At 34.1% G+C, this 9,884-nt stretch overlaps 4 protein-coding genes across 4 annotated transcripts; all 4 read right to left on the bottom strand.

The window, feature by feature from the left end:
* Positions 1-455: 455 nt before the first annotated feature.
* Positions 456-1,067, bottom strand: PPL_10367 (uncharacterized protein; the record flags this gene model as incomplete). Its single annotated transcript, XM_020581144.1, has 3 exons — positions 456-688; positions 730-872; positions 985-1,067. 3 exons carry the CDS (start codon positions 1,065-1,067, stop codon positions 456-458), a joined length of 459 nt encoding a protein of 152 aa, XP_020428334.1.
* A 226-nt stretch (positions 1,068-1,293) lies between these two features.
* Positions 1,294-2,099, bottom strand: PPL_10368 (uncharacterized protein; the record flags this gene model as incomplete). Its single annotated transcript, XM_020581145.1, has 2 exons — positions 1,294-1,773; positions 1,836-2,099. The coding sequence occupies 2 exons, from the start codon at positions 2,097-2,099 to the stop codon at positions 1,294-1,296; spliced, it is 744 nt and encodes a 247-aa protein (XP_020428335.1).
* A 2,914-nt stretch (positions 2,100-5,013) lies between these two features.
* On the bottom strand, positions 5,014-6,435 carry PPL_10369 (uncharacterized protein; the record flags this gene model as incomplete). The annotated part of the gene is made up of 2 exons (XM_020581146.1): positions 5,014-5,209; positions 6,245-6,435. 2 exons carry the CDS (start codon positions 6,433-6,435, stop codon positions 5,014-5,016), a joined length of 387 nt encoding a protein of 128 aa, XP_020428336.1.
* Positions 6,436-7,098: 663 nt separating this feature from the next.
* PPL_10370 (uncharacterized protein) lies at positions 7,099-9,859 on the bottom strand (the record flags this gene model as incomplete). Its single annotated transcript, XM_020581147.1, has 5 exons — positions 7,099-7,207; positions 7,297-7,416; positions 7,677-7,703; positions 7,730-8,840; positions 9,829-9,859. The coding sequence occupies 5 exons, from the start codon at positions 9,857-9,859 to the stop codon at positions 7,099-7,101; spliced, it is 1,398 nt and encodes a 465-aa protein (XP_020428337.1).
* Positions 9,860-9,884: the final 25 nt, after the last annotated feature.

A 9,884-nucleotide genomic window follows, 5' to 3' on the forward strand; every position in this document is an offset into this window, starting at 1 on the left:
AATTTGAGAAATTATTTTTAAATCATTAATATTATATTATATTTATTTATTAATTTAGTTTTGAAATAATAATAAAAGATAATAAAGATGGAGAAATGGGATTTATCAATCACAAAGATCAGATAGATCCAAGTCTAGATCGAGGTTGATGTGACAACAGTGTGGACCACAACATACTTCACCGGTGCATGGACATACTGGACGCAGACGACAGGTGACCGGTCTTGGAACTGAGACGATTCCACAGTTTGGAATGTTGGAATACAGGCAACTTTTGATACGATCATAGCTATCTGTTGTGCAGGTGTTCCCATCGTTGCAAACGAGTGGTGTGAAAACACAGCCGATCGATGGATTGCAGCTGTCCGAGGTACAGGCATTACCATCGTCATAATTGATAGTGGAACCAACACATCCTCTCTTTGAATCACATTAATTCGAGATACATTGGTTGTCTAAGATTGACATGACACTGGTGAGTGTGTACAGTCACTTGCAGAGTTACAGCCATCGTTTGTACATTGATCGTTGTCATCGCAGGAGATTGGCGAACTAATGCAACCAGTGCCATTGCCGCAACTGTCATAGGTACATTCATTTCCATCGTTGCAATTCAATGGTGAATTAACACAGCCATGTTTGATGTTGCAGCTATCAGAGGTACACTCATTACCATCATCACGTGAAACTGGAGATTGAAGTGTGTACATCCACCATTGTTAGAGTTACATCCGTCATTTGTACATTGATTATTATCATCACAAGACACTGGCGAATGAGTGCAGCCACTTGCAGAGTTACAGGCATCGTTTGTACATTGGTCATTGTCGTCACAAGAGATTGGTATGTTTTCACAACCATTTTGTTCACAACTATCAGAGGTACATCGCACGAGATTGGACTATTTACACATCCATTGGAACCACAGATATCGGTTGTGCATGGGTTGGAATCATCACATGAAACTGGAGAGTGTACACATACTCTGATACGTTCTTCCCTTCACAGAGCACAGATCCAATCAACATTGAAATAAACAAGATAGTTATAATATTTTTAATATTCATTTATCTTTTTATCAATTAACTTTGATACTGATTTCACAATGTTAAATTATACTCATTCTTTAAACTCTAAACATAGATAATCAAACGAAATTATAATAAAATATCAAAAATAATTCTAAATTTTAATATTGAAATTGATTTAAAAAAGTGTTTGATAACCTTTTTGATTTTAAAAAAAAAAAAAAACAAAAAGATTAATAAAAATATTATTATTATTGATTTCTTTTTAGTCCTCGTCATCTCCAGGAACAAACCATCTATGATATGGATCGACAGAGATTATGAGGAATGAAAGAGATTGGGTGGACGGACAGAGGTTGTAGGCAATGACAGAGATTGGATGGACTGACAGAGGTTGTAGGCAATGACAGAGATTGGATGGACTGACAGAGGTTGTGGGAAATGACTTTGATTGGGTGGACGGACAGAGGTTGTAGGCAATGACATAGATTGGATGGACGGACAGAGGTTGTAGGCAATGACAGAGATTGGATGGACGTACAGAGGTTATAGGCAATGACAGAGATTGGATGGACGTACAGAGGTTGTAGGCAATGACAGAGATTGGATGGACGTACAGAGGTTGTGGGAAATGACTTTGATTGGGTGGACGGACAGAGGTTGTAGGCAATGACATAGATAGTGAGCAATGATAGAGATTAGGTGGACGGACAGAGGTTGTGGGTAATGACAGAGATTGGATGGACTGACAGAGGTTGTGGGAAATGACTTTGATTGGGTGGACGGACAGAGGTTGTAGACAATGACTTTGATTGGGTGGACGTACAGAGGTTGTAGGCAATGACATAGATTGGATGGACGGACAGAGGTTGTAGGCAATGACATAGATAGTGAGCAATGATAGAGATTAGGTGGACGGACAGAGGTTGTGGGTAATGACAGAGATGGTGAGCAATGACAGAGGATGGACGGACAGAGATTGTAGGCAATGACATAGATAGTGAGCAATGATAGAGGTTGGGTGGACGGACAGAGATGGTGAACAATGATAGAGGATGGATGGACGGACATAGATGGTGAACAATGATAGAGATTAGGTGGACGGACAGAGGTTGTGGGTAATGACAGAGATGGTGAGCAATGACAGAGGATGGACGGACAGAGATTGTAGGCAAACAGATAGTGACGAGAGGAAACCAGCATAGTGATGAGAGGAAACCAGCATAGTAACGAGAGGAAACCGACATAACTACGAGAGGCAACCGGCATAGTGACGAGAGGAAACCAGCATAGTGACGAGAGGCAACCGGCATATAAACGAGAGGAAACCGGCATAGTAACGAGAGGAAACCAGCATAGTGACGAGAGGAAACCAGCATAATGACGAGAGGCAACCGGCATAACTACGAGAGGCAAACGGCATAACTACGAAAGGAAACCAGCATAATGACGAGAGGAAACCGGCATAGTGACTATAGGCAACCAGCATAGTGACGAGAGGAAACCAGCATAGTGACGTGAGGCAAACGGCATAACTACGAGAGGAAAACGGCATAATGACGAGATGAAACCAGCATAGTGACGAGATGAAACCAGCATAGTGACGAGAGGAAACCAGCATAACCACGAGAGGAAACCGGCATAGAAACGAGAGACAACCGGCATAACTACTAGAGGAAACCAGCATAACCACGAGAGGAAACCGGCATAGTGACGAGAGGCAACTGGCATAGTGACGAGAGACAACCGGCATAGAAACGAGAGTCAACCGGCATAACGACTAGAGTCTACGAGTGGAAACCGGCATAACGACGAGAGGAAACCGACATAAGTAGGAGAAGAAACCGGCATGGTAATGAGAGGCAACTGGCATAACAACGAGAGGAAATCGGCATGGTAACGAGAGGCAACTGTCATAGCGACGAGGCATCACTCATAGTAAGGAGGCAACAGGCATGGTAAAAGGACTTGGAAAAGAAGAAAGAGATAAAAGGAGATAAACAAAGAGTTAGTAAAACAAAGATATAAATAAGTTAAAGTTATAATTAATAGTTATTGCTTACAAAATTATTTGTATTTGAAAAATAATGAAAAATGACATTGTGAATGAAATTATAGGTTTATATAGTTTTAAATTTGATTCGTTAACTTACAGTTTGAACTCAAAATTGGCGGTAACTGTTAAGCGCCAATTAAAAGTATGAATTAATATTCAAATTTGAAATATAAATATTAAAATTAATTAAATAATTCATTTTATTATAATATAATATTTAAAAATAAAAAAACAGGCGATCATTTCCAATGAAGAAACAACAAGCATAATTTTCAATTTTATTAATTTATTGAATTTGCAACACCCCACTTTTATTTGACAAGTTCATCTTTTTTTTTTTTTTTGCAAATAGGTAAAACAATATTTATAAAGTAATCATGAATACAATGCTTGTTTTTTAGAAATAAATTAATATTCTTTTTTATTATTAGTATTTTATCAATAAGTTAGGTTAATATCTGTCATTCTTACTTGACCAGCAGAAATAGCAAATGTCACTCCACTACCACAAATCCAGCAACATCATCATCATCAACATCAACTATATGAAACTGTAAAATATATAAACTATCTATTACGATTACCAACTGCAAAAACAGTGAGCACCTGAAACTTGTAGTTCAACCAAACATTCTTCTGATTGGTCTATACACTCGATGAATTCATCATTTGAGAGTTTGGATTCAACAAAATTACTATTTCAATAAAAATTTAAACTACTTCTATAATTATATTTGATTTTATTTTATCGATTGCTAAATCATTTAAACTCCTACACCTGACTAGAAATAGCGAAAAAAGTGTTATGCAGTCGCCACAATTTTTTTTTATACAAAAACAAAAAAATGGGTAAGCAAATGAGGTTGGGTTTGTAGATTTTTTTTTGTTTTTCTCTCTAGTTTTAATTGACTTTTAAAATTTGTCAAACTGATGGTAAGGGAGAAGTTGAGAGTGAAGTCTTTGGTACCTCAGTTATGGAGTTGATGGTAATAGAGAGTGGAGTTATCGGTATCTAAGTTATCTAGTAGATAGAAACTGTGACTTCCGGCTACTATGTACGGCAACTAAGTCAACTGAGTCAACTAACTCAGTCAGGTAACTGAGACCGGTAACTGAGTCAGGTAACTGAGTCAACTAACTCAGTCCGGAAACTGAGACCGGTAACTGACTCAGGTAACTCAGTCAGGTAACTCTGTCCGGTAACTAACTGAGTGGAATCAACTGAGTCCGGTAACTCATTCAGGTAACTCAGTCAACTTACTCAGTCCGGTAACTGAGTCAGGTAACTCAGTCCGGTAACTGAGTCAGGTAACTCAGTTCGGTAACTCAGTCCGGTAACTCAGTCCGGTAACTCAGTCCGGTAACTCAGTCCGGTAACTCAGTCTGGTCACTGAGTCAGGTAACTTAGTCCGGTAACTGAGTCAGGTAACTCAGTCAGGTAACTCAGTCAGGTAACTGAGTCAACTAAGTCATCAACTCAGTCCGGTAACTCAGTCGGGTCACTGAGTCAGGTAACTCAGTCCGGTAACTGAGTAAGGTAACTCAGTCAGGTAACTCAGACAGGTAACTAACTAAGTGAGGTAACTGAGTAAGGTAACTCAGTCAGGTAACTGAGTCAGGTAACTGTGTTAGGTAACTCAGTCCGGTAACTAACTAAGTCCGGTAACTCAGCAGGTAACTCAGTCCGGTAACTAACTAAGTCCGGTAACTTAGTCCGGTAACTAAGTCCGGTAACTCAGCAGGTAACTCAGTCCGGTAACTGAGTCTGGTAACTGACTCAGTCCGGTAACTCAGTCTGGTAACTGAGTGGAATCAACTTAGTCCGGTAACTAAGTCCTGTAACTCAGTCCGGTACAGAGTCCGGCAACTCAGTGGAATCAACTCAGTTAATAAAAGAAATAATTAAAAAGAATTTGAAAGTTATCAACATTATTTATTTAAAATTTGATCGAAATCAGTTAAGACGACGAATGAATCATTGGCAGAGAACAACAAGTCTGGTGAGAGAATGGTATCTGTCGTTTCCTCCACTACTAGCAGTATCATGTGTTGTTTGGTGATGTTGTGAAGATGATGAAGCTGAAGACGAAGAAATTCTAGGGTTGTTGTTTCATCGTCTGCGAAACTAAAGTGATTTATATTGTTATTGCTGGATTTATATTTCTAATAACATCGTCAAATGATATCTTTAACTACTACTAAATAATAATAATAAATAAATATTAGTATGTTGTTGTTGTTGTTGATCTGGTGGTCACGTAATACAGATATTTAAAATGTTGTAGATTGTATTGCATTTTTGTTTGTGTTTTTTTTATTTTATTTTTAAAACAAGTTACTTGTTAACTCTTATTTGTTATTTATATAAAAGTAAGCCAATCTATAGATTACCACTGCGAGTACTGTTTCAATTGCACGGTGTTGTTATTCTTTATATCTATTATAATAAATGCGATAAATAAATTAAAATTTGTTGGTGTGCAAATTAATTAGAAATATATATAAATATGAATAAATAAATTGATTGTTGCTTGAATTACTTTAATTAATTAATTATGTGTGTTTGACTTGACTTGAAAAAAAAAAAGTTAAAAAAAAAAAAAATACAAATAAATTGTTATTTCTTTTTATCTAAATATTGTTGGTGTGTTAATTAAAAATATATATAAATATGAATAAATAGATTGATTGTTGCTTGAATTACTTTAATTAATTAATTAATTGTGTGTGTTTGACATGACTTAAAAAAAAAAAAAAAGTGAAAAAAAGTGAAAAAAAAAAAAGTGAAAAAAAAAATTTTGAGTTGCGCTGTGGTGTGGTGAGTGTGAGTTTGAGTGTGGTGGGTGACGTGTGGGTGATCCAAGATCAAAGTTAACAACGATCGATCGAAAGCTGCAAAGATTAAAATTTAGACTCTCTCAGCCTCATGGATCGATAAGAAAATATTTTTTAATTTTAAACATATTTTACTATATAAAAAAAAAAAAAATTTTTTTAAATCTTATCGATCCATGAGTTTCCGGTGCCAACCACGTGGAGGTGGAGTCTACTGGCACCTAGAGACCCCGATGGATTTATTGCCACAAACCATCGGCAGCATCTTTAATTGTTGTTGTTCCTAATCGACAGCGGAGTTAGAAGCCGAAGCAAATAAAACAACTTCGAAGAGGCAACAAAGAAAGTGATAGCTGTGGCGTTGCCTTCTGTACAGAGAATGTCGCCTCCATCTGCTCTGTGTCGCCACACCCGAAGATGCGACAGACTAGCAGCGTATGTATCACCTGCTTTCAGACTATATGAAGCCGTAACATGTGTTGGAGGTTTCCCTACCCTTGACCCAGTGCCATGCATCCTGTAGATCAACACAGAGGTTACCATGTGCAAGACCACCTGCAAGCAAGTGCGCTCATCCTAACTTCGTCCGTCCACAGACAACCGCTCACAACAATCTCCCCAACTGGCGGGTCGGGTGTACAGGTCGCCAGGTTTCTCTAATAACTAGGCTCTCATCAGTGGGTTCACTGATCGAGACATGCCGTCACGCTTGATAAGAGAGGCAAGGATCACAAGCAATGACACCCAGTTATCCCAGACCCTGGAAAGAAAAAAAAAAGGACGAACCCATTGAAATGGATCACTTGGAATAGCTTGATTGTAATATTGGAAAATAGAATAAAAAAACAATGTAGTCAGTTGTTAGTATTAAGCAATGATAGAAACAAATAATAAATAAATAAATAAAAAACGAATACAAGAATAATTGAAATTAAATATAAATAAAATGAATATATTTATAAAATTAATTTATAATTATATTTATTTTTTTATATTTAATTTCAATTTTAATTGTATTCGTTTATAAATTATTTAATAGACCTACAAAAAAAAACCTAGAGCTTCGTTAACCAGAATTTCACTTTACATTATTTAAATATAGTACAAATATGATATTAATAAATAAACAACATTGAAAATAAATAATAAAAAATAAATTAATAATAATATATTACCTTTTCAACGATCCTTCGGCCGTGCCCACCCTGCCGCCCATGCAACGACCAGTACCACCACCATATAGCCAAGACCATGACCAAAGAAACCAGACTCTTTTAAAATTGATCTACTTTTTTACATATAATACAAATATAATATTAATAAATAAACAACATTGAAAATAAATAAATAAATAAATATAAATAAATTAATAATAACATATTACCTGTACAACGATCCTTCGATCGTGCCCACCCTGCCACCCATGCAACGACCAGTACCACCACCATATAGTCAAGAACATGACCAAAGAAACCAGACTCTTTTAAGATTGATCTACTATTGTATAAATAATATACAAATATGATATTAATATATAAAGAAAATTGTAAATAAATAAATAATAAAAAATAATAATAAATAAATAAATAATATATTACCTGTACAACGATCCTTCGATCGTGCCCACCCTGCCACCCATGCATCGACCAGTACCAGCACCAGAACCACCAAACCCAGAACCTAGAATCTAGACATCTCTACAATTGATTACCTTGCCCACCCATCCTCCCAAAGTTCAAGAGACGACTAGCAATTACCATTCCAATAATACAGACCACTCCATCCTGTTATTATTATTATTATTATTTACTTTTTATTGCTTGGTATTCTAAATTGATATGTATTATTATTTGGTATTGTTTTGTTTTTGATATTGTTAATAATGTTTAAAATGTAATTGGCAGTGTTGTCAATGTTGTAGTTGATATTGATGATTTTGTTGTTGTTGTTCTCTTTCCAACTAGTTGGTCTTCTAAATTGGAAGGTGTTGTGGTTTGGTTTTGATTTATTATTTATTTTTTTTATATAGTTTTGAATGTAATATTTAATGTTATTAATGTAATCAATGTTGGCAATTACATTGTTGTTATTATTATTGTATTCTATTTTAATTTGATTTGTTGGAATTCTAAATTGATAAGTTGATTGATTTCCTGTTGATTTAGGGTTATTATTGTTTTTGTTTCTCGAATTAAAATTGTCATTTTCGTTCTGATTGTTGTTGTTGTTGTTGTTTTTATTATCTTTTTTATTATTAATTGTGGGTTGTTTAAATTGATATGTGTTTTTGTTGCTTTCTTTTTGACTAACTGTTTTTTGTTGCTGTTTTCCTTGTTGAATTTGTTGTTGCTGTTGCTGTTGTTGCTGTTGCTGCTGTTGTTGCTGTTGCTGTTGCTGTTGTTGTTGTTGCTGTTGCTGTTGCTGTTGCTGTTGCTGTTGCTGTTGCTGTTGCTGTTGCTGTTGCTGTTGTTGTTGCTGTTGCTGTTGCTGTTGCTGTTGTTTTTGCTGTTGCTGTTGTTGTTGCTGTTGCTGTTGCTGTTGTTGCTGTTGTTGCTTTTGTTCTCTTCTTATTCTTGATCTTTCTTTGGAAAAGTACAAAAGGAACAGATTTCGATCTGACTCATCTCTAATCTGCAGTTTCTTTTGGTTGTAAACTGTTACCAAATCCAGTGATAAACTTGTGACTGGAAAGCTTTGGATAACTTCCTCCAGCGACTTATAACTAACTATATTATTATCTTGTTGTTGTTGTTGTTGTTTGGGTTGCTGCTGTTTATCTTCAAATTCCTTCATTACTCGTACGAATTCATGGATAAAGTAATATGAGAAACTCATTCGATCTTCTTCAACTTCGAGCTCAGCTTTCTTTTCGAAATAAATACCAACTAATTCCCACGAATAGCTGGTAATTGGAAAATTATCTATTTGATATTTAAGTTGTTGTGATATAGGCATGATTTATTTAATATATAAAAGTAATGAAATATATTTAAGAGTGTGTATGTTAATTATGATTTAAAAACGATCCAAAGGCTAATATCTAAATTTATAATATCTATTTATGTATATAAGTAATTTATTTCTTATTTTAAATGAACAGAGTAAATGAGAAATCAACTATCTCTTTATTATTATCAACTATCACAATCTAAAACTATATTTGATTGAAATTTGAAAGAAATAAGTTAGTTTTGATCAATATTTTCTTGAAAATATTGTGATATTAATAAATCTTACTTAAAAATACAAATTAATATGAATATTGCTTAAATTGAAAAGTAAAATTTCGATATTAATAGTATTTACAAATTATATTAATAGAATATAAATATTTAAATTAGATTTAAAAAATACTCAATAAAAATAAGAAACCGCCAAATTTTGAACATTTTATCCGATACTCTCTCTAGTATACACCACTAAATTTAAATATATAGATGTCTTAATTTAAATTTAAAATTTTTAAAATTGTTTGGCTGATGTTTTTTGATTAAAAACAAGGGAATTTCCCACTAGGCAGAAAAAAAAAAAAAGATTTTTAATTTAAAATTTATTTATACAATTGTTATCATATTCTCAATTTAATATTTCTTCAATTATTTTAATCAAAAAAAAAAAAATTGAAATTGCAAAAAAAATAAAGATGAACTTGTCAAATAAAAGTGGGGTGTTGCAAATTCAATAAATTAATAAAATTGAAAATTATGCTTGTTGTTTCTTCATTGGAAATGATCGCCTGTTTTTTTATTTTTAAATATTATATTATAATAAAATGAATTATTTAATTAATTTTAATATTTATATTTCAAATTTGAATATTAATTCATACTTTTAATTGGCGCTTAACAGTTACCGCCAATTTTGAGTTCAAACTGTAAGTTAACGAATCAAATTTAAAACTATATAAACCTATAATTTCATTCACAATGTCATTTTTCATTATTTTTCAAATACAAATAATTTTG

This window comes from Heterostelium album, assembly GCF_000004825.1.
Source record: "Heterostelium album PN500 unplaced genomic scaffold PPL_scaffold12, whole genome shotgun sequence".
Taxonomy (NCBI): Eukaryota; Evosea; class Eumycetozoa; order Acytosteliales; family Acytosteliaceae; genus Heterostelium; species Heterostelium album.